The 23,450-nt window shown below is 42.2% G+C and overlaps 3 protein-coding genes across 6 annotated transcripts; 2 read left to right on the forward strand and 1 right to left on the reverse strand.

The window, feature by feature from the left end:
• The first annotated feature begins 931 nt into the window (after window positions 1–931).
• On the forward strand, window positions 932–4,519 carry fth1b (ferritin, heavy polypeptide 1b). The gene is made up of 5 exons (XM_062390615.1): window positions 932–1,057; window positions 2,258–2,361; window positions 2,568–2,714; window positions 2,948–3,073; window positions 4,155–4,519. The coding sequence occupies exons 2-5, from the start codon at window positions 2,260–2,262 to the stop codon at window positions 4,311–4,313; spliced, it is 534 nt and encodes a 177-aa protein (XP_062246599.1). The 5' UTR covers window positions 932–1,057; window positions 2,258–2,259; the 3' UTR covers window positions 4,314–4,519.
• Window positions 4,520–5,340: 821 nt separating this feature from the next.
• On the reverse strand, window positions 5,341–10,458 carry best1 (bestrophin 1). The gene is made up of 9 exons (XM_062390721.1): window positions 10,307–10,458; window positions 9,314–9,408; window positions 8,963–9,196; window positions 8,388–8,542; window positions 8,203–8,280; window positions 7,680–7,832; window positions 7,498–7,578; window positions 6,816–6,967; window positions 5,341–6,734 (listed from the first exon to the last, which is right to left on the reverse strand). The coding sequence occupies exons 1-9, from the start codon at window positions 10,456–10,458 to the stop codon at window positions 5,666–5,668; spliced, it is 2,169 nt and encodes a 722-aa protein (XP_062246705.1). The 3' UTR covers window positions 5,341–5,665.
• Window positions 10,459–12,171: 1,713 nt separating this feature from the next.
• On the forward strand, window positions 12,172–22,959 carry rab3il1 (RAB3A interacting protein (rabin3)-like 1). Of its 4 annotated transcripts, XM_062390588.1 has the most exons (12): window positions 12,172–12,401; window positions 17,047–17,230; window positions 17,355–17,450; window positions 18,319–18,396; window positions 18,649–18,870; window positions 19,087–19,206; window positions 20,333–20,461; window positions 20,567–20,679; window positions 20,882–20,905; window positions 21,247–21,346; window positions 21,434–21,500; window positions 21,634–22,959. In XM_062390588.1, exons 1-12 carry the CDS (start codon window positions 12,187–12,189, stop codon window positions 21,717–21,719), a joined length of 1,434 nt encoding a protein of 477 aa, XP_062246572.1. In that variant the 5' UTR covers window positions 12,172–12,186; the 3' UTR covers window positions 21,720–22,959. The 4 variants fall into 4 exon arrangements, with proteins under 4 accessions (XP_062246572.1, XP_062246573.1, XP_062246574.1 ...); XM_062390589.1 differs by lacking the exon at window positions 20,882–20,905; XM_062390590.1 differs by lacking the exon at window positions 19,087–19,206.
• The last annotated feature ends 491 nt before the right edge of the window (window positions 22,960–23,450 follow it).

Consider the following 23,450-nt stretch of genomic DNA (forward strand, 5'->3'; position numbering starts at 1 on the left):
GAATACAAGGTTCCCAAAGAACAGCAGCAGGTTTCCTGCAGTTAAGTCATAATTTGGTCAAATCTGAAATGTAACATCATACAGAAATTTGTGTTAAATTTTTTTATAAATATGTAAACTCCAAGAAATAAGACCAACTGCTGAGCTTGTCTGAGAATCACCAAAATTAGAAAAACATTGAACATTTAAGGTCAACGTGAAGTCTCCAGAGAACCTAACCTCCCATATTTGAACTGCAGGAGGAAGCTGGAGAAAACTCACATAGACACAGGGAGACTGTATACACTCAGAAAGTACCTGGTCAATCTGGGATTTGAACAGTTGACCCTTTTAGGCGGCAGTCCATATATATATATATATATATATATATATATATATATATATATATATATAAATAAATTAAATTAAATTAGATAAACGTGACAGTTCTAGGCCAATGCCTGTAGGTTTTGGGGGATGGCAGGCTCTAGTTGGCCGATGAGTTGGCGTATCATGGGTGAATGAGGACGGGGAGTGAAGAATACAGTGGTGGATGATAGGGGTGTCGGAGTTTCAGAAGTTTCCTGTCGTCTTTACTCGAGGACGCTACAATATGAACGTGTTCATCGTTCAAATTCATTATTTGTCATTGAGTTGCGTTCAGTTCATCGTTCTCATAAAAGTGAACGTGTTCAATGAACGCGTTCTTTTGCACAACACATAAAGTGCTAATAGCAGATTTGCTCTACTTAATATATGAGGCTGAATTTTTTAGCTCACATTATGAATCCCGGTTCTTTTAAAAGTTTGCATCTTTAACTTTTTATTGAAGATTAATTTCAAAGAATCCAAAACACAAGGTGTTTATAGAATAACCGAGTTTTCGAGACCCTTGCTCCCTGATTCAGTCAAACCTGGCAACGCAGGCATCAGTGAAACTTGAGGGCGTGGCTTCATTCAGCGTTTACAAACGTTCATGACACACCGCTGGTTCACAGGCCCGCTCATGTCTGTGGAGCATCGAACACATCCTATTTCTACACGTGTTTGTGTGAGCAGCTCCTGATCAACACACCAGGTAGAATGCTCCGCTCGTGTTGTGTTTTGCTGTGCTGTGCTGTGCCTTGTTGTGTAGTGCTGTGTGTGTGTGTGTGTGGGTGAGAGAGCTGCTGCAAGGTTGTATTGATGTAGTTGATGGAGTTAGCAGTTAGCAGTTAGCTAGCTGTGCTGAGTACAATGGATGCTCAGCTGATCGGTCTCATCGCTGGTGTCCACTGGTAAAAGCTAATCTGTTAGCATGTGCTGAAGTTAGCCGCCATCACGTCTCCTTTAGTAAGAGGAGAAATTAAACCTGAATCAACTAGGTTTAACAGAGTTAATGTTCTACTTCATTGAGTTTGTTTTGTTTTAGTTCTGCATCTGCTCTATTGCGGTGTCATCTTCAAATTGGTTTGAATTGTTTCTCATTGCTTGCTTTTTACTGTATTCAATTGTTTCTCTTAAAGTTTTAATTTGTAACTCTTTTTTGAGAGGTTCAAAACGATATATTAATAATGTATTTGTGAATATTTAAAGAGGTTACTAGTTTTATTTTCAGTCATTCCAAAGCACTATGCAATCTGGATTTTGAAGTGCTCTGTAATTGTTTTTTATTATTATTATTATTCTTATCATATTTGTGTTATTTATATAACCTCCATACTCACCTTGACATGAAGACAGTATGTCTCCCTTAAAGTGTCCAATGCTCCAGAACTGGGCGGTGCCCCATTGCAGTTACCCTGGAGTAGCGCTTTCTTTCTCACTGAGGTGACCTCCCCTGAGATACTGCTGCATGTGAACTAAACCATTTATTGTAAAACATGTTCTGTAATTGCACTCACTGCATCAGAGTCTGGGCAGAAATCTCAAGGGCAAGTGTTTTAAAGCCCCTTTGCTCGTGAACCCCAAATAAACTGCACGGTTGGATACAACTTATGTTTAAATATTGCACCACAGTAACCACACCACAGGTGAATTCACCAATGTGCATGTTTCCATTAACGAGCTGAAGTGTAGTGAAATGTGTCCGGTGATGTTGAGAGCGATGGTGCAGGAGAACAGCCTCATCAGGCCGTGTCAGCTTTCTGTAGTTCATGATAAAACTAATATGGCAGCAGCTGGGTTTCTAGTACCTGTCCAGGTCTTTGCATGTTTTACTTGCAAAATGTACCTCTCCAATTATGATCTGCCCTCAATTTCAGCTGAGTCATTTATTCATTGATGTTATTTTTTACAGAAATGAGTTCCCAAGTCCGACAAAACTTCCACCAGGACTGTGAGGCAGCCATTAACAGACAGATAAACCTGGAGATGTATGCCTCCTATGTTTACCTCTCAATGGTAAGAAATTATAATTAAAAGAATGGAAACAACACTCATATCAAGGAAACAAATCTTTTGGTGGTAATGGGAGCTTTAGTTGTGCAGAGTTTGTCTTTTTCAAATGAAATGTGATCAAGCCAGCACTTGAATGCGCACCCGTTCTGCTCTGTGATGTTTGTGATGAAAACTAAGTTCTCTCATCTTTCCCCTGTGTTGATCCGTAGGCGTATTACTTTGATAGGGATGATAAATCCCTGCCAAACTTTGCCACGTTCTTCCGCGCACAATCCACAGAAGAGCGTGAGCACGCAGAGAAGCTGATGAGTATGCAGAATAAGAGGGGAGGCAGGATCTTTCTGCAGGACGTCAAGGTTTGATATAATTACTTATTAAAATGTTGTACACAGCCATGCAGTTTGATTCACAAGGTCAATCTTTCACCTCAAAGGCCTTTTTAGTGTCAATGTTTTTTAGTGTTTGTTAAATAAGCTGCAAGTGCCAGCATATGAAAAAGTTATTCATTAGTTAGTAGTTAAAAAAAAAATAAAGAAAAAAACACAACCTGATTTATTGATTTGTCTTGAATTATTTATGTGTGCCTCAGAAACCTGAGAGAGATGAGTGGGGAAGCGGCCTGGAGGCTCTGGAGTGCGCCCTGCAGCTGGAGAAAAGTGTAAACCAATCTCTCCTGGATCTGCAGAAAATGGCTACAGAACACGAGGATCCTCATGTAAGCAGCAGACTAAGGTCGAAAGGATAGAGGATGCAGCTGCGTCATGTTCCTGTTGTGTGTGTGTGGATTCATTTTGTGGGCACCTAAATGTTAGCTACTTTCAGACACACAGTACACTGAACCTCTGGACATTCTCTGCAGGGGCTGTATGTGAGAACGTAAACATCTGAGTAAGAACCTCCACACTTTCTCTCTGTGGCCCCCTTGTATGAAGTGTGCAGAATGTCTGAAGGAGCTGATGTGAGAACCAGGCAGGAGATCGTCAGGTTTTGCAGGTTTCCCCGGGGTGTTGATGACAAAATAGAAGACATAGCCAAAGATGTCAAGAGATCTTTTGGTGTTGAGGGCTGATGCCAGTGTCCATGTGCTGTAAAAACAAAACACGGGATCTCTGCAGCAGAGTGGATCACCTGATTTTGTTTCCAGCACCCCGACACCTTCAGCTCTTATCACCACAAACTCTCTTGACATCCCCGTCGGTGTCTTCTAGATTTGTGACTGCTTTTTCACCGGGAGATATTTTTTTTCTTTTTTTTCTTTTTTTTATTCATTCATCAACCCACTCACGGTGAATCCAGCAGGGGATCCCTTGCTGTGTTCACACATTTACTTCTCCTGTATTTCTACGGACTTTAAACTCAAATTTGTTGTTCGTAGAGAGACAGACAGACAGACAGACAGACAGACCATTAAACCTCTGTTTATTCTGCCCGCTCTGTGATCAATAGCTCAGTGTTTAAAATCAGCTAAATTCTGTGTTCTGTTCTCACAGTATGAAATGTGATCATGGCTCATACATACGACCATCACTCATTACCAAGGGGCTGAGCTGTAGATAAAATCCTGATTTTTATGATCCCAACATCATCCTACAAAATAAACATAAGTGTGGTTATGTCAGCAGCTGTACTAGGAGATGTGGAAACATTTAAATTGAGCGATGACGGATGCTATTAAAGATAAAATACTGAAAAGACATAAAGCCAAATTTAACATTAGAAAAACGCAAAAACTGAAGTCTGCAGAAGAACCGATTCTCTGCTTCTGACATCAATGTTCTGTCTTGTATTTCCCTCAGATGTGTGACTTCATAGAAACCCATTTTCTGGACGAGCAGGTGAAATCCATCAAACAGCTTGCAGACTGGATCTCAAACCTGCGCCGCATGGGAGCCCCTCAGAACGGCATGGCCGAGTACCTCTTTGACAAACACACCATGGCTGAGGAAAGCAATTAAACCACAATGCAGCACTACACTGATCGTCCTGCTCCCCTCTGCATGCTAACCTGCCCCGAACCCTGAAAAGAACTACATACTGTATGTTTGGAAAAGCCATAGATCTCTGTGTAACCTGGACTGCTGCTTCCCTCACTCCTTGTTACATTCAATATTACAAACTAGTCCAGGAGTGTTTTGTAAGAATAAAGAATGAACAAGCTTTACATTTATGCATTTGTGTGTTCTATTTTTATATTTTGCATCGGACATATTGTGGCCATAACAACAATGTAAAGGACCAGTGGGTAGGACTAGTGGCTGCTAGTGGTGAAGCTGCAGATTGCAATCAACTGAACACCCCTCCCCTGTGTTCCTCACGTCCCTAAAGAGTTGGAGAATCCAGCTTCTCTGGAGCCAGTGTGTGGTTTGTCTATTCTGGGCTATTGTAGAAGCATGGAGATGCAACATGGAGGGCTCAGTGGAAAAGGAGCTGGCCCCTGTGTAGATATCAGTCTTAACCACTCTTAAAGATGGAAATACATTATTTTTTTACCTGATATCTCTATTTATTTTTTGTATTTGAAATACTTGATACATATACTTTCCTTGAAATGGCTGGGTTCAGATAGATGGTTCAGATAGTTCTTTGACTGTTCACAGCTCATGTCAACACAAAGACAGTGCTTCTTACTTTATGGACCTTGGAAACGTTACTCACTCCTGTCACATTATGTTCACCACATCCTTACTGCAGATTCTGTTGGAACATTAATTCTTTGAATTATATAAAAAGTTATATGGAGGCTCTGATTCGGCAAAACAGTTCAAATCCACGTAAGATTTTTCTCTTAGTTGGACAGACTGCTTCTATCTGCCGGCGCTTTATATAATATATATATATATATATATATATATATTAAATGAGTTGTAAGCACAAACTCCTCGATTAATACAAAAAAAGAGTTTGCAATAAATGTAAGGTTTTATTTTTTTATTCAAAAATGACAAACGAATAAACGTGAAAAGTAATATTTGAAGAGTACACTGATGGAAACATCAATATGACTACAAGAGTTAAAGAGTATACACACATTGGTTTCCTGGCTCTGAGTGTAGGAAACTGCAAAGTACGTCTTGTTTCTCCTTCACATGTGGACGGTTCAATTTCATAAGGTGCTTTTTGCATCACAAGCAAGTTAATTGTTCTGTAACAGTTTGTCCGGAAGTAGAGATTAACCCAGTGTTAACTCGGCAAACGCTTTTCAGTCTTGTGTGGGGCTCCAGATTTCAGAGGGAACATAGGTCAGGACCTGTGTGTGCATATTTTAAATCCCACATGTGACACAGAAACACCGTCACACCGTCTGTCCTCAGTCCTGCTCCCGCCCTCCTGCCGCCTTCTTCACGCCGCCATCCACCAGAACGCCCAGCAGGTCCCCTTCAGCCAGTGAGATCCCTGAATCATTGGGCGAGTGTTGCTGGTTGGATTCCTGCGGCGATGACGCTGTGGTGGAGGCCGGGTTCAAGTTGCTGCTGAGGCCACCGTTGTTGCCTCCGTTGCTTGCCCTGGTGCTGGTGCTGAAGTTCCCATGGTTACTAAAACTAGTGTGACTTGTACCGTTGCAGAGACTTCCCGTCGTGCCAGCGCTGTTGGTGCTTGTTGCATTAATGCTGCTAGAGCTGCTGGTGGGATTACTGGGATTTATTGCGGCTGTTCGAGGGGGAGAATTGAACGCGAACACCTGTTCTCCTCCGCTTCCTGCAGCCCGAGCACTCGCGGGGCCAGAATGGCTGTCGGACATGGGGAGGTATTCCAGATTGAGGCAATGAGGGGGAGGCCGGCGAGACAGCAGGCCGTGCCCTGGTCTGAGTTTAGATATCGGGCAGAGTTCCGGTGGCGGTTCGGGGAAGGAGAAGGTCGGGGCACTCCCGCCATCTTCACTCAACCAGGGGAAAGCTGAGGACGGAGGTTGGGGGACATGGCCGGGGGTGTCAGGGGGCAGCAGCTGTGAGCCCACCATTGGATGGGCCAGGGAGCTGCAGCTGCGGTCCCACTCGTTTTGGGCTCTCCGGGCGGGTCGAGGGCGAGGCACAGCAGGGGGGACGCAGTGGATGGGTGTTTGTGGACAGCTGTAGAAACCTGGTCTCTCATACTGGGGCATGCTGGAGAAGGCATAGTCCGGATCTTGGTTCAAAGGCTGGCGGACTTGACCTGGTGTTGATGGTGCTTCAGGGTGTAGGTAAAGAGGAAAGCGGCTCAGCGGAGCTCCAGGGCGGCGGCGGCGGAATAAAGACACCCGAGTGGAGCGAGGAAAGCTAGGGGACTGGACGCCGAGGAGGCGACCCAACCCTCCGAGCAGTGGGGTGGAGTAGTTGGCTTCTTCATGTTCCTTGATCTGCTCCAGATTGGTCTGGAACTCCATCTCCTCCTTAGGAACACTGGTTCAGATTACACACATGGTTACATGACAGAGTATTTCAGTATTTTCCATCTGACAGGAAATAAAAACGTTACTGAACCTGATATCCAGAGCCGAGCCCATGAAGGAGGGTTTGCGGTGTTCCGCACTGGCAGTGGTGTAGGGAGGCTGAGGCTCAGACTTATTCCAGTACATGTCCCTCTCAACCAGTGGCAGGCTGTCGTACATCTCATCCACAGACAGCAAGGACACCTGGGGAAAACCACGGCAGGTGGAACAAGACAAACAGTGTCTACAATTGATGGAAAGCAAATATCAAATAGTTGTGTTTTGACTAAATAAAGATAAGCGTCACATCCTATGGTGCCATTAGATCTGGATGTAAATGCTGCCATCTTGTGATAAAGATCTGATTTGAAGCCAGAGTCTGTCCAGCTGTGATCAGGGGGGTGGAGCCGTGGTATCATGGTCCCGCCGATAGATGTGCGTGACCAATCATGAGTCAGTTTAATTAAGTCTTAGTTAACCCATAATAAAGCAAATGTACCAAAATTGGACATACACCAGTGTGAGAAGAACTACTTAAACATGACAGAAACATCTTTGAGAAAAGGTAATTTAACATGTATTTAGATTTGGCCCAGGTCCCGTCCACTAACATGGAGGAAGCAGGATTTATGACCTTCTCTGGGACCAGCCACCAGTGGAGACACTTTGGCTTCAATTTTGGAAAACCACCGTATCATCCATCTCTGTATACAGTCTATGATTTAGATCCAGACCTGTAAATTGCGATCAACAAGCCAGTTGGTTTCAAAGTCATCGTCGTCTTCACCGAAAGGATTTATGAGCTGCTCCGCCACCTGAGACGACGAGAAGAAAAAAGGCCTCAATGACACACAGCTCAGAGGTGGGAAAGATGGATAACGTTTCACTGTGATGGGAACACGCAGACAATCCTCACCTTCAGCCAACCGACGTAGAAGAAAAACTGCAGCAGGGTGAACACAGGCAGGTAGAAGTCCAGATCGTGACCCGGGTAACCCTGAGCTGGGTCCAAGAACTGACGACCAATCAGACAAGCCAGGAAGAAACTGTACACGGCCACTGTCGCCACCTAATTAAAAGACTCACGTCAGCTCTGGAAGGGATGTTCAGCCACCTCAGGGGAAATCTTCACTCTTTTTCTTGTGGTTTTCTATGGATGTTTTTTTTTTTATGCTTTTGTATGTGTGGTCTGTACTGTACGTTTGTAAGTGGGGTGAGGTTTGCTTTTGGCCTGTGTGATGGAAACTGTAGAAGAGTTGTTTTATATGAAGGACAAACAAATTAAGTAAAGTATAGATAAATTCACAAATTTGTTACCAATTAAATACATGAAAAATAACAAAGTAAAAACAATTTGTCAAGAAAAAATGCTCATCGTTGCACAAAATGAAAAGTACTAAATCTATTTGTGTAGTTGCAGAACACAGTAGCAACCGAACCTGAGTATAGACGAGAGGCAGGCTGATCCAGTCATAACCGTACAGCTTCATACACTTTGCCCGTAAACTATTCAATTCCTGCACAGAGGAGAAAACAGGACACACAGGAGTGGTTCAGAGTCAGTATTTTCTCATAAACAAAGACGTCCAGGCTCCTTTAGCCCTGAGGAGAGACTGACACCTACAGTGAGGATGGCTGAGAGCGCCACGTCGTTGTTGATGCGACCCTCAGACCGAGCTCTCAGGGCCAGACTGACGAACCACATACAGGGAACCCAGAACTTGTTGTGAGGAGAGGGCAAGTCCTCCAGGTGCCTCAGCTCCTCGGGCGTCATCAATCCTGAAAGACAGACGCAGAGTGGCGATAAAGGCCAAAATGATATCAGCAGAGAAATCCTGAAATAAGTTGCTTTCTCTGTGTTCCCTCACTTCTTATTCTCAGCTGTTGCACCACCATATATTACTTTGTATCACACAAACAGTTCAACCACATAAGAGGGCGACATCCATATCACTATGGAATTTATTTTCTTAGACCGTCTTGGTTGGGCAGCAGTGATGAGTTTTAGAACCAAAATGCAACAGTGTGGATGTAGCCAGATTCTGAGCCTGCGCCACACTGGTCCAAAAGCACCACCTTACTGGCTTCAAGACTCCATAGGAAGAGAACCAGCAGCTTTGTGATGTGTTTGTGTTGTATAGATTGAGACTAGGGAGGAATTGAACAGTGCGTTTCAGTGGTTTTATCACAGAGTCGTACCTGCCTGCACCAGGTGCTGCATGGTGGGAAACCTCTTGTAGACGGCTGTGCTGACAGAGCGGTAGATGAGGACACCAGACAGGTTGGCGTATCGCATCAGAGTCCGGCGGGTCAGCCTGGAGGCCTCGTCGGCTCCACGGACATGACCGCCCACCAATGCTGTCAGGCGGTCCGGCCAGGGGACGTTTTCAAACTGTCCCCACCAACGGGACACGACCAAGGTCACATAGAAGCCTGGATAAGGAATTTAAAAATTATGGAATTAATGACGGCCTGCGTTGCGATGGTTTGCACATGTTTGGATTAGCACTCAAATTTGAGAGAGAAAAAAATCCCTCAGCTCCGACTCACCCAACACAAAGGAGACAGGAATGAGCTCTGCGTAGCGGTCACAGTATATCGCCAGCTTCTCAAACAGCCTCTTCTGCTCCTCACTCAACACAAACCTGGAGACAAAAACATCTGCATGAGTCTGTGACAGATTAATAACTGAGAGACCTGTAAAAAGAAGTAGTGCCACACTTTATGGTCTAATACAATTCATAAGGTACAGAGGCAACCGACCATAATAAAATAAATCCTTGTTTCTCATCATAACATACCATCTGTTCTTGTTTTAACAAGATACTTTTCATTTTTTATAATATTTTTGTATTTATCTGACATATATTTCTTGTTAAAGTACCAAATTTATTAATTTTTCTTGTTTAACATAATTTATCAATTACTCATTAAAAAAGAAAAGCTTCCCTCTCTTTACAACAGAAATTAAATCAATTAAAAGGTTTCAATGATTAAAAACATTTTAAATCAATAGAATTTTCAAATAATTTAAATATATACATTTTTATTTTTAAGTATATTTTTGTCATTAGGGCAGCAGTATGCTGTTATCCTAAGATTTCCTCTACATTTTGTCCAGTTCGAATCCACTTGCCATATGGCAGCTGCTGTCACACTGGTATAATGTGGTATAATAACCGTCATTTTTATAAAACAGATCTAAAACCTTATATGTTGTATGAATACTGTTAAACAATATCACAATTAAATCTGACAAATCAGCCCTGGCATAAATATATATATAAGCAGCTATTGGATTATCAATAGTATATTGCATTAGTCCATCAGGCAATAAGTAGCAATAAATTAAGAACAGAAAAACAATGACTCTTTTACATTGGTTGTCCACCAGAGAGCATTGTTCAACTCAGCTGATAAATGTCAATATCAAATATGTTGATATGTTGATATCTGAATAAAAACTCCAGTATGGTTCTGGTAATATTGACTCTCCCCGCAGATGTCAAATGTTACATTTGCATTTTTTTCTCAAGTGAATACCTATAAACAACACTGAAGAAGTAGTAGAGCAGTGTGAAGATGATGAGTTCTCTGTAGAGCAGTTTGTAGATGCTGCCTTTCCATCGCAGGAGCAGGTGAAAGAAGGTTCCCAGACCTGCATCAGCAACCCTGCGGGAGTACGTGACTGTCATCGCTGCTGCTCGCTGGCCGGCCTGCTGGCTGACTGTGGCCTGACATGAAGGAAACCACCAGCAGTGTCAGCGATCAACCTGGAGGCCAGTGTGGTCAGATATCTAAAATGGTTAAGAAAACAAAAACAGGAGGGTCAGTTGTGTCCCATATATTTTCCACTTATGCTGTTATCAATTTATTTGGATCCACACATCTGGATTGACACTGAGTTCAGTTTTTATTAACCTATATAAAATCAACTGAAATTGATCTTTCCATTTCTACACAATCAAATAATCATTAAAAATGACAATTATCCTAATATTTTATACATCTATGAAGCACATCTAATGAGTAAGTGTTTTCAGGGCTACAACAGACAAACACAATATTCCAGGGTCACAAAAGGTCAAATAAACTGAGTCAAACCGAAGTTGTGGTTACATACCACTGCATGTGAAAACGTCTGGCCATCGTGCTCGCCGGGGCTTGAGATGTGTGTCGGCAGCGTTCTCGGGGGAGAATGGTTGAGAAGGGAAAACAGGAGAGAAAAAAAGAGAGTGGGGACTCCTACACCTCCGGTCACTTGATGTGTTAATCTGTTTCTGTAACAAAGATGCATTGTGAGGCCAGGTCCTGGTAATCTGAACAAATCTGAGGACAGCACAGCGGCCGCACGCCCACAAATAGGTTGGTGCAAGGCATTACTGCAGAGTTGTGCTCAGATTTAGGAAGTATGACTTTATAAAAACCTCACTTCAATGAGTTTGGCACAGATGTAATCTCTCTCAGCTGCTTAACGACACTTTTGAACATTTTGTCATTTTTGGATTTCACTAAAACCTGATTATTTTCCATTGGTAACTTCTGTCAGTATTTGACAATTATGAACTTTTGATCAGGTGACCCTGTTGGGGGGAGTGGGGGGAGGGTGGACTTCCGCCCCCCTGCTGGTAGAAATGTGCACAGCTTAGTTGTTACTGGTCAGAGAGTGTTAGTGATTAACCCTTCCTGTGGAACCAGACCCTCAGCAGCAGGGCGAAGTGCGGACTCAGTTCAACTCTGCCTTTAAAGATTATTAAAAACTGTGCCTTTCAGATTCTGGATGCTCTGGAGACCATTGGGGATCTGCTGTGAAAACTGTGGTGAGTTTAATCATGTCTTTTTTTTTTATTAACTCTTTCAAACTCCACATGTGTGATACTTGCAAGGTACCATTTAACTTGTGTTTACACTGCATATCTCAAAGACACAAATTCCTTAAGCAGGGCAAAGCCTGGAAAGAATTCAATTCAAGTGTGTGATACAGTTCAAACAGTGTGGAGGTCACATATTTTCTTGTGTTGTCCTGTGTGCAAGTTTGTTAAGAGAAACTTTTATATTTTCATCATTCAAAGATCATTCTTCACGTATTTGATCTTTCTCATGTTCCCTCTCATATTTGACAGATATAATACAAATAGAAAACGTTGTTAACAAAATAAGAAAACAATACTTGACAATAAGGAAAGGTACCTTTTGTATTTACTTGAAATACCCAGGTACAATGTCACACTCAGTCCTCTGGAGGTCTTCTGCTGTCCTCTGTGAAAGTTTGTTAAGCTACTTTAAGTTGCAGTATGTAACTTTTTCCTTTCTGTATTTTAGGTCCAGACAGACAGACATCAAGGTCATCATATATGTATATAAGTAAATATACACTGGAGATATCTACCAATTTTTTTAAGTCTTTGACCTGAAAGAGACACATGGATGCTTTGGAAGGACTTCACAGTGTCCAGATTTCTTCCTCTCCACCATCCTCAGCCTCATCCAGCCGCGGATATGAAGTCCTCAAGGTGGGGAGGTCCGGAATACAAGTGTACTCCTCTGCTGTCTTCTTCGGGACACCTGATGTGCTGGGACACACAGCGACCAGACAAAGGAGCAGCCGAAAACCAGAGCAGGGATGTGTGGTTGGTCGGTGAGTGTTGAATCTGGGCTAAATACAGAGGATTTTACTGGATCCCTACTCTCCATAGAGAATGACATAAACATGATGGTTGTCTGCTGCACTGGAAAAGGATATATTCATTCAATCAATTCAGGGTTCATTCATATAGTTGCACTAGTATTTGCAAATACAAGGTGCTTAACGATGCAGTCAAAATATGAATAAAATGCAACAATACAGCAATATAATGAGAAATAAGATAAAGCAGGTAGATGAAATAAAATGGATGTGTTCATATATTTATGCTCATTTGGGATGTCACAATAAGGACCTTCCACCACCTATAGTAAAGACAGTTAATGTATATATTTTTTTCCGCTCTACAACATGTTCAACCATGGAAAGTTAACCAGACATGTGAGTGAGTAACACACTTTCCTCTCACAACATCTACTCTCTGTGAGCAAAGTGCAAGCCAGCAGATTTGACCTGTGTTTTCATGTCAAATCTTATCCTGACGAATGTTGTGAAGAAATAAAGAGCGACCAGGAGCCATTCTTCCATCTGTGGGTTCTCTGCAATCAGATCAGGGCTTGTTTTGATATCATTATTGTCCTTTATTAGAGTTGCAGGAGTAGAGAGCTGACAGGAAATGAACAGAGACTGATGGAGGGGATGAGGGCAACTCAGATCCGTGGCTGAACTCAAACCAGGGATGAAGAGATTACACAGTGTGGTCAGTGTCTTAAACCGCTCAGTTACCACTGTGCCACATGATTTGCTTGTCGACTCACGGGTTTGTTTCATTCTTTGGTGTTTAACTCAGAGTGGAGGAGATTGGATCACTGGGGGACAGGTGTCGAAACGTTTTTTTGTGGAAAATAGGAGTTATTACCTTCACCAAGAAGGTTATGTGTTCACCCCTGTCTCTTTGGTTGATGTTTTAATGGCTGGTTTGTAAGCAAGATTACACAAAAACAAATGAACAGATTTCCCCTGTGGAAGGATGTGGTATAGGCTAGGGAAGAAACAATTTAGTTTTGGTGTGAAATGCTTTGATTGTAGGTGGGTAGCTGCGTATGTGGCTCGGTACTGTATGTGGGCGGCTGCTGGCCGGATATGTGGTGGGCAGTGTTGTGCCAGTTCACACTTAACAAGAACTAGTTCATAGTTCAATTTCTAAAGAGTTCAGAGTTCCACAAATGAACTAGTTCACATTCTTTTGTTCCAGTTGTTTTTGGGAGGATTTAGGTGACACACATACGATCATGTATTTAGTTATTAGTCGGATCCTGTCTGAGAGGTATAACATTGGTACACCTCCAGTCATGTAAGGCAATATCTTTTATCATCAATGTTGGAATATAGTTACTTTGCTGTTTTGTGTGTGTAAAGTGATAAATGAGTGTGTGTGAATGGATGGTCTCTAAGACTGGAAAAGTGCTAAATAATTACAGTCCATTTACAAATTACCATGAAGCCAAATAAAATAATTGAATACAATTCACCTTATTGACATGGCGGCCATTATCCTGTGATCCAGGTTACAAGTCATATGGACAATAGACTCTGACAGAGTGTTTTCTGTTCACAGCTTCCTGATTGATCAGGAAGTATGTTTTATTTAAATTTATTTGCATTCAACAACTTTCTCACAGGGAGGAGTCCGTTGAGTCGTGTAGAAGAAGCACCTTTCTCAGGGCTCCAAGCATCGCTGACAGAAAGACATGGTTTCCTTTCGGGGTGGTGTGCACTCCGTAAGGTAGATAGATTTTTTTCTTGAAAGACCTCAGGAGTGGATGCTGTATCACTTCACCTCCTAACTGGTGACCAGCCTGTGCCATCATCTGGTTGACAGTCCTACTGTCCTTGTTGATGATTCTTGCTTCACCGTAGCGCCACGCTACTGCGGTCAAGCCAGCCGACACTCGCATCTCTGTGGTCAAATCAGCCGACACAGAAATTCTACTGCACTCATATACTGACACTTATGGTAAACGCATCCAAACCGCCCAGAAAGGGGACGGCAACGGAGTCATGGATACATATATCTATGCATGGATATATATCTATGAACGGAGTACTCAAAGTTAGAGGAAGTACACATGTAGGCCTACATCCGGTTTTCAAAATATAATGTTGACATGGCGCCTATACAAAAATGCATAATTGAAAAATAATTTCTTGGATTTAATTCACAAGAAGTATATATTGTCTTACCTATATCATTTATATGAATAGAAATTTTGACAATATCAATTATGAGATTTTACTAAATAAAAATCACACATTTTTAGCTTCAAGTATGTCTGGATACTTCAAAGTACTGTAAAACACTTTGCTGAATAAGTTCAGAGAGAGACTGATATTACTGTGTTCAGGACCTCTCACTGATTTGGAGATTTTTCAAAGTAAAAATGTTTGATATTCAGTATGTAGGTAGTCAGAGAGGTCATGGACAGTTCGCTGTAAAAGCGAGGAAGAACACCAGTCAGCAAAGAAAAAGACAATTCATACAATTTAGATAACTGAAAACATCACTAGGATTATTTTCTGCCAATAGATCCCTTTCACTTAAATCTTACACATTGGACCTTTTAATAAAGATGAATGCACCAAAGATGAATGAAAGTCTCACTCTAACAGCAACACTTTTATAAGCATTCACATTTATTACTAGTTTACTAACACAATTTGTTTTATAATGAACTAGACAATTTGTAAAGGATCTCTTGACAAGTTATAAATGAAATAAAGTTGTGTTTTCTTTTTACATTTTTGGCCAAAAATTCGAGTGGCGCTCCTGAGTACCAAATCAATATTTTGTCCTGAATGAGTATATGGGTATGAGGGTATAAGGGTTTTTGGGTATGTTGGTTTATAAGTATATTAGTGTATTAGTGTATTTGTGTATTAGTGTATTAGTTTATTAGTATATTAGTGTTTGACTATATGAGTTCATGAGTTTATATGAGTATGTGAGGTTTTGGGTGGGGGGGTCTCCGGACAGACCTCTGGGAGTGGATGCGCGGTCATGTGACGTGTGTGTGGTGGAGGCGGACGCGCAGAGACGCTCCCTCTCTTCTCTGGGATCAACAACGCGGAGATGAGAGTAAATCAATGAGAGACACGTCAGGAGCAGCATCTGTCCCCGTGTCCCTGACTGACCTGTCTTTGTTCGACTCTTCATTTCGAACTTGCTCGTGTTTTTGTGGCCGTCGCTGTTGTCGGTGTCTACGTCAGCGTCCGCATTCCTCCGCTGGCTGCCGAGATTTAAAACAGCTGCGATTAGTTTCAGTGAAAACAGCGGAGCGTCACTTTCTGCAGTGTTTTGTCCATCAGTTGGCCACAGAGGAGGACAGCTGGAGGACCGAGGGGACAGAGGACACAGAGGAGACAGGGAGGGAGCTGTGTCGGTGTGCTGTCCCGGACACTGACGGGGTAAGGGCGGGCGCCGAGGGGAAACCTCTCCGTATTAAAAAAAAAAGAAAAAAAGTTGAAGCTAACTAGCAGGCTAACCGTGCTGCTAAATGACTGTTAGCATTTGCTTTCACCTTAAACTTCACAAACAACAACAGCAGTGACCAACGAGCTTAAGTCTTTCAAATGAAACGTTGCCGGATCGTAGCGGAGGGTCCGGGGCGGTGGTCCGGGTCCCTCAGGGGTCTGGGACTCCTGTGATGCAGGACTTTGGCTTCATGTTTGAAACATGAGCTGATCTGACTTTTCTGCAGTTGTCAGTTTATTAGGAACACCTAGCTAAGACTAATGCAATCCTGGAATAAGGGTACAGCTTGATCAATACCTTATCTGGTTCTGTGTATCAGTCAATAAAAGCTAGTGACAGATCCAGTCTTACTAATGAACTGATGGTGTCATGTTCCACATCATTGACTCTAAGGACTATGGTGAATCTGCGTCTTGTACCGTAAACCTATACACTTTAAACATTAACACTGAATTCGAATGTATTGTATCAGAGGTATCTTGACGGTAATGCACAAACACAATGTTGTACGCCACTAACAAACAGGGCTGGACTCAAACAGCAAATTAATTGTGGAGTAATCAGTCATTATCATTTAAGTTAGTGTCCGACCGATACTTGGCTGATACAGTATCAGCTGACATGAGCCTCAAACAGACTTCCCAGTGTCTGTTTGCCGATATTCACAGATTTGAAAAGAGTGAACCATGCAGAGAAGATGTGCAGCATAAACAATCTTTATTTTCTTAATTAAGGTTCTGTGTATTTGGTTGTATTTGTATGTATTTGTCATACCATCTTAGGAATCTTTGCCATTTAAAAATAAAAAAAAGAATATATATATTTAATATATAAAATGGCAGATGGGTGGCATCATTGTACGATGGTTATCTATGTTTCCTCACAGCAAGGTCCAGGGAATGATCGAAGTCTGTATGTTCTCCCTGTATATGCCGGGGTTTCTCCAGGTCCTCTGACTTCCTCTGTGTGTTGTTCCTGTTATATAATGGCGGCGTGTCCAGACTGGACCCCGCCTCTCGCCCACTGTCAGCTGGCTGGGACTAGCTCCGTCTTCCCCCCCCCCCCCCCCGGAGGATAAATGGTTTAGATAGTGAACCCAGTTGTCACTTTAAAAACTTCATGTTCACTTAATAACCATGTTCATTATTTTGTTTGTTTGTTGTGCAGGTTGGTAGATCTGGATCCAGAGCCAGAGTCCAGAGTGGAGGGAGGAGGCCAGGCTGGGCCCACCTCCAGCAGAGACCATGTCGACCTCTGTCGGCTCCGCAGCCCCTCACTGGAAATCCGAGAAAAAGAAATCCGCGAGAAGGGCTCAGAGATCCTCAGGGAACAACTGGACGCTGCAGAGAGGGTGTTGTAAACCACTTCATTACAAACACACAGAAGCATATTTTGACCTGAAAAAAAAGAGTTGACTGTGCAATTCTTCTTCCTTGTTCAATGTGGTTGTGACACTTTTCTTCTGCAAATATCAGGAACTGAAACTGAAAGATAAGGAGTGCGAGCGCTTGTCTCAAGTCAGGAATCAGCTGGAGCAGGAGCTGGAGGAGCTCACAGCCAGTCTGTTTGAGGTGAGCAGTTATCATTGCTCCATGCTGAGTGCACTTTGACCTGAGTCTCAGGCCCTGCTGATGAGGGATGCTCTGTCCCCTCACTATTCCTAATAGTTACGGTTTTCATTGTAGACAGAACATTCACATTAACACTAATATTTTAGTCTTTCAAATATGCATTGCTCTGGGGCAGCTAACGCAAGCAGTAACTTTTTAAGTCAAACTTGTTAGCGAACAGATTCATCCACCAGACACAGAGCAATATTATCACATATCTGGAGTCTTGTTCATTTCCACCAGGTGAATTCTATAAAAAAAAAATTCTCTCTGCTTTTATCACAGTTTTTGGTCTCCATCAAATCTTGAGTTTAACTTTTGCTGTTGCTGCTTTTGGAAGTCGCACTCATGATAGCAGAGAGGGTCAAAAGTTGTGGTGAAACACGGCATATAAAACAATAAACCTGCAGAGTCAGATGATTGTTCTCTGGGGTCATCGGTTTCATGTTGGACTAACATTAGAACCCTGATAATGATCAGATTTTTTGAGAAAGACATTACTCCACACAGATTATAAGAAACGGGGGTAATGTAAGAATCAGTGATATAGCTATAAGAGTAACAATGTCTCCATTTAAAGGTCAATTCCAGAATAATGCTCACTGTCAGGATATTATCTTGTGATCACACTCACGGTTGTGTCCTCAGCTGCTGCTCCCAGGCAAATAATACGATTTAATAGTGCAGCTTTAACATTTTACTGATTTAACTTTTAGCACGAGTGAAGTATTAATAACAACCTCACAACCAGATGTCTCGGACGTTCATACAGATTTGTTCAACCTGTATTGTTTTTGAGCCTGTGTTGAAGTAATCCACTTGTGTACAGGAAGCTCACAAGATGGTGAATGAAGCAAACGTCAAACAAGCAGCAGCAGAGAAACAACTCAAGGAGGCTCAAGGGAAGGTGTGTGTTGTTCCTCTTTGTTTCTGTCCAAACCTGAACATGAGATGTCTGATGAATTGACCTTTTGTCCCATACGAAATCCTCAGACTCTCCTAAACTCCTCATGAATCCATCTCTGATTTGTCTAAGAATAGGCTGCAGTAAAGACATATTTTGAAGAGGACATAAATAGTGTTTTGTTGATGCCACCGATTTCTCTCACATCATCTTTTTTATTTGTTTCCCTCTAAATGTTCTGTGTCTGACTCCCAGATTGACGTCCTGCAAGCAGAGGTGACGGCGCTGAAGACTCTGGTGTTGACATCCACACCTTCCTCACCGAACCGCCAGCTGCATCCACAGCTGCAGCCTTCGGGAGCCAGGGGGGCGTACAAACACGTCGGGGGACACGTCCGAAACAAGAGTGCGAGCGGTATTTTTCCATCCTCACCTGGAAAACATGAACCTTCTTCTGTGGCCAAAGAGGACCGAGAGGTGACTTTAACAAAGTGTTGTACACTTTCCTCTTTTCTCCTTAAAATACATTTCTGCATCTTTGGACTTGCGCATTCTCTTTTCCCATCAACTATTCTTGCTTCCTTTTCTCTTATTTTGTTCTTCAGCTTTTTGATTTCTTTTCTTTTTCTCTCACTACTAACCTCTGCCTGACTTGTTCTTCCTCTCTGTCTCTGGTGTCTCTTCCTCTCTCAGCCTGCTGTTCCTGCTCTCCTCTCTCTGATTCTCTGCCTGGTTCCCGGACAGTCTGTCAGTATGACCTATGACTCTCACTGGCGGCAGCGGGGAGAGGGTTTAGACACTGGCAGCAGACAGGTAACTGCATCCCTTCAGCCAGGCTCCCTGGAGTTTTAGCTTTAGCTGCTGGATCTGTATTCTGTAATTGTCTGAATTTACAAGGACAGGGAGCAAGTTTTTCCTGTACAGAGTGAGTCAGCATTTCTTTGTTTTAATGTTTTTATGGGTCATTATCTCCTTTTTAAAATACAGTGCAGTGGCAGAATGAGTTTGACTTTCTAATGACACTGTTTTCAATGGAGAGCTGCTTTATTATAAGAACATGTCTGCTGTGCTCTTTAAGGAGCTGAAATATTCAGCAGAGACAGAATGTTCGTTTTGAATATTGAAGGAGGTGTAAACTACTCAGAGCCACTAGTTGTGTGGAAAGTGACATCCTTCCTGCTACATGCAAGTTCAAAAGCGAATCACAGCCTCATAATGTTTTATTCACTAACTAAATAAGGAACTCTCCTCTCTGTATTTTATATTTATGACAAGCTCCATCGGTCTGGGTATTACCGTGTCAGTTTATCAGTCTACCACTGCAATGAGATCTGGTACAAATACCAGCCCTGTGGTTCAGGGGGTAGAGGGGGCGTCCTCTAACTGCACGCAGTTTGATCCTGTAATACTTTTGTCCACATATCGGAGTGTCCTTGAGGAAGACACTGAACACTGAGCTGCGCACAGCAACATCACTGACTATGTTTACATGGACAACAATATTCTGATATTAACCCAGTTAAGAGAATAGTCTGAATAAGATACTGCTGTCTCAAAGTTCATACTTAGAAAAAGCATGAACTGACTTTAGACAGGAGTACTCAGATCTTAGTCACATTATTTGGACATTAATTGCTTTCTTACTACCAATTTGAGTTTTCATAGAATTGTGAGGAAACCACACACAATAATTACCAACTACTGGTCAAAGAATGCCCTAGGATCAAGTGTAAACAAGTTAAAAATAGGATGTAATGTAGACATGGATCATAATCAGAGCTTGCTGTGTTACATGTCAACAGGAACATGAATGGAATACTCTAATAGCAACTTATTATGGTGTTTATGGTAAACATGGTATGGTTTGGTATGGTATGGTGTTTATGGTTTGAAAGTTAGAAGCTTCTGTGGTTGACACATTCCACATTTCTGTTTGCAGATGGACTCAGTTCTTTATGCCGAGTTTTTGATGTGGAAGGAACATCCGAGTTTCGAGCGCTCCTCCGCCTTCCTGAGACGAATCTACAGAGAAGACATCGGACCCTGTCTCTCCTTCACAAGATCCGAGGTCACGATCCCACTGCTTCTCTGCAGAAATATTATGTTGCTGTATTTGTCATATTTCAGTGTGTGAAGTCACGTTAACATTATTTGGAACCCTTGCTCCCCACAGCTGTCCCAGCTGGTGCAGAATGCCGTGGAAAACAACTCTCTGACCATCGAGCCTGTTGCCTTGTCAGCGTTACCGATGGTTAAGGCCTCAGCTGTGGAGTGTGGAGGCCCCAAGTGAGTTGTCACTTCTAAACATTAACTATCATCCTCTCCTCTCTGTCACCATACAATGCTAAACAACGGCCAAGTCAATTCTAAAATTCACTTGGATTTGGTTTTGATTTCTTCACTGGTGATTTTATGGTTATACGCTTTTCACTGTCTTATCGTGGGCACACTTCAAATCACTGTCTGACTTAAACATCTTTTTTTCCAGTGGGTTTAGGGCAGCAATAGAGACGTAAGTCCTCCAAAGAAGTAATAAACTGTATAGCTTTGCACTAACACAAACTACTGTAGCATGACAAGAAAGCTGCCTGTCCACACAACTGAAAAGTTGTAAACAAATCTGTAAATAAATGACCCAGATGGGCTGTGCACGTGTCTGAGTTTACATTCCTGTGACCTATAACCTCTCGCTCTTCACAGTGACTAACTATCTTTGATTGTGCACCCCTTTATTTGTGCTGTCTTCTATAAATGTGGCCTCTCTGTGAGCAATGTTAAGTGTCTGCTATGACCGTGTGTGTCAGTGTCTTGTGGCTGTGATTCTCTTGACAGCTGATCTCTCTCCACTTGTAGAAAATGTGCCTTGAGTGGCGTGTCACGGCTCTGTCAACATCGCATTAAACTCGGTGACAAGGGGAGCTACTATTACATCTCTCCTTCCAGCCGAGCGCGGGTAACTATCGCTTCTTTGTCACCTTGACTGGACACACTGCTGCTCAGAGTTCCTACTTGTAACCTTGACCTTATTTCTCCTCTCTAGATCACAGCAGTTTGCAACTTTTTTACTTATATCCGCTACATCCAGCAGGGCCTGGTGAGACAGAATGGTAAGTCAACGTATTTTACATTTGAAATAATAAATAATCAGGGGCCTGTTTTCCTATTCCTTTGCCATTTGATTTATATAAGTATGTCCGATTTAGCCGATTGACTTGTCGTTGTCTCTCTGCTGTTTTCCAGCCGAGCAGATGTTCTGGGAGGTGATGAGTTTCCGCAGAGAAATGACTGTGGCCAAGTTAGGTTTCTACCTCACTGACCTGGGTTAGAGGATCTGACGGGACATGGGAACACCTGACGTATCATGCACGATCCCAGGACTTTTATTAATCAGACAAGCTGAGTTCAACTGTGGTAACAAAAGGCCTTGGATCATGATTTGGTAGCAGAGCTTGTACGGCGTTAGGGTTAGCCGTCCTGCAGCAGAGGTAAAACAACAAGGGAAGCAGGAACATGTTCTAGTGCCTCTAGTGCCATTTCTGCATTATGCAATACGCGATTTTTAATTAAACCAGCACAGCAAGAAAGAAATAAAACAAGCACGATTTTATATAAGATTGTGTTACTTCCAGATATGAAAAATGTATTCCTCCATTATAGTGCAGGACACAAGAGATTTGTTTTCCGTTTATTTTTTATCATGTAAGCTCTGAACCTCCCAGGTGGAGTGAACACATCGTCTCATCTGAACACGATAGATTGTTTGTGTCAGGCTTCTGGCATTAGTCTGTTAGAAAGATGAGCCCAGGATGGAAGCACTCCAGAAGCTTTGGTCGGTCTCTTACCTCAAGTTTAACAGACTTAGACAAATACATGACACATGTAAGATCTGTGTACTTTCCATGGATCAATGTTTCGGTTGTTAGCTTTATTTTTTACATTAGTGTGCAGTCTCTAAGCGACTCCTAGTTGCTTTCAGTTATGAAGTTAAACACCACAAACAGGATGTTTTATCTCGGGATGTTAATTCATTCTCACCAAATTACTTGTTTTAGAGGTTTTCCTTTAAAAAAAACATAAATGAAACTGGAAAATCAGTTTCCCATTAGCCTGAACTTAATAATCAAATATATTATTAATGAATTATTATCCCATTCAACATAGAGACGGCCTTACAGTATAAACAGACAATAAACAAGCTTTAATACATATTATCTCAACATGCTCAACTTTTGGAACTGTAGTTTTGCACGTCTACAATGAACAGTATGTACAGTATAAGCCATAAAGGACTTTGCATGAGTGAAGCACATAGCCATATTATGCATAATTGTATTGTATATTGGTTGTACCTCGTAGTAAAGATTTAGATCAGTTTTTACGGAAGACAATCTGTTGAAATGAAAAATTAAGAATATTGTGTCAGAAAGTGCAATAACTGCCTATCTTATCCTGGTAATTACCTGTGTTCTCCAGTGTAAAAACAAAGGCAGTTTCACGTTTGTACCTTGTGTGATTTACAGCTCTTGTTTGTATGAAGTCTGATGGCAGTAAAATGGATCAGTTTGACTTTGGTTTCAGGTCATGACTCATTGCTGTACAGTTCATTCATTCATACAAGACAATACATGACACAGAGACCTGTTTTTTCTCAACACGCAATTGGTTTGGGATTAAAATTAGGTCACACGCCCAGACGCACACCCACAGTGGCCCAACAGGTTTTTTAAGCAGGAATCGGGCACACGGCTACAGAGGAAACACTGAGGCCATATCCCACTCACAAGGGCTTTATGGTTGGAAATTCTGTTTTTGGTGCAGACATTCCTGAAAGATTTTAATTTCCGGATTGAAAAAGACTTTTGTAAGCTTGTTATTCGGTTTGCCTGGCCTCATCACACAGATTACCACAGAACCTAATAAAGAGGTTCACTGTTGTGAAGGTCAGAGTGACTCGAAGTGAAGTCAGTGGACAGTGGTGGGATGCAACAAGTTACTTTTTTATGAATGTGTACTTAAGTTGGCGACTTTTCGCTTTTAATCCACTACATATATAAACT

This window comes from Platichthys flesus, chromosome 6, assembly GCF_949316205.1.
Source record: "Platichthys flesus chromosome 6, fPlaFle2.1, whole genome shotgun sequence".
NCBI classification, from domain to species: Eukaryota; Metazoa; Chordata; class Actinopteri; order Pleuronectiformes; family Pleuronectidae; genus Platichthys; species Platichthys flesus.

Coding starts and splice junctions, on each gene's coding strand:
- fth1b (XM_062390615.1), top strand. CDS start 2,260: ATGAGTTCCCAAGTCCGACAAAACTTCCACCAGGACTGTGAGGCAGCC. Junction 2,362..2,567: donor CCTATGTTTACCTCTCAATG/GTAAGAAATTAT, acceptor GTTGATCCGTAG/GCGTATTACTTTGATAGGGA. Junction 3,074..4,154: donor CAGAACACGAGGATCCTCAT/GTAAGCAGCAGA, acceptor TATTTCCCTCAG/ATGTGTGACTTCATAGAAAC.
- best1 (XM_062390721.1), bottom strand. CDS start 10,458: ATGACAGTCACGTACTCCCGCAGGGTTGCTGATGCAGGTCTGGGAACC. Junction 8,281..8,387: donor CGCTCTCAGCCATCCTCACT/GTAGGTGTCAGT, acceptor TCCTCTGTGCAG/GAATTGAATAGTTTACGGGC. Junction 6,735..6,815: donor GGCTCGGCTCTGGATATCAG/GTTCAGTAACGT, acceptor AATCTGAACCAG/TGTTCCTAAGGAGGAGATGG.
- rab3il1 (XM_062390588.1), top strand. CDS start 12,187: ATGGATGCTTTGGAAGGACTTCACAGTGTCCAGATTTCTTCCTCTCCA. Junction 18,871..19,086: donor TGGCCAAAGAGGACCGAGAG/GTGACTTTAACA, acceptor TTCCTCTCTCAG/CCTGCTGTTCCTGCTCTCCT. Junction 19,207..20,332: donor TAGACACTGGCAGCAGACAG/GTAACTGCATCC, acceptor TTCTGTTTGCAG/ATGGACTCAGTTCTTTATGC.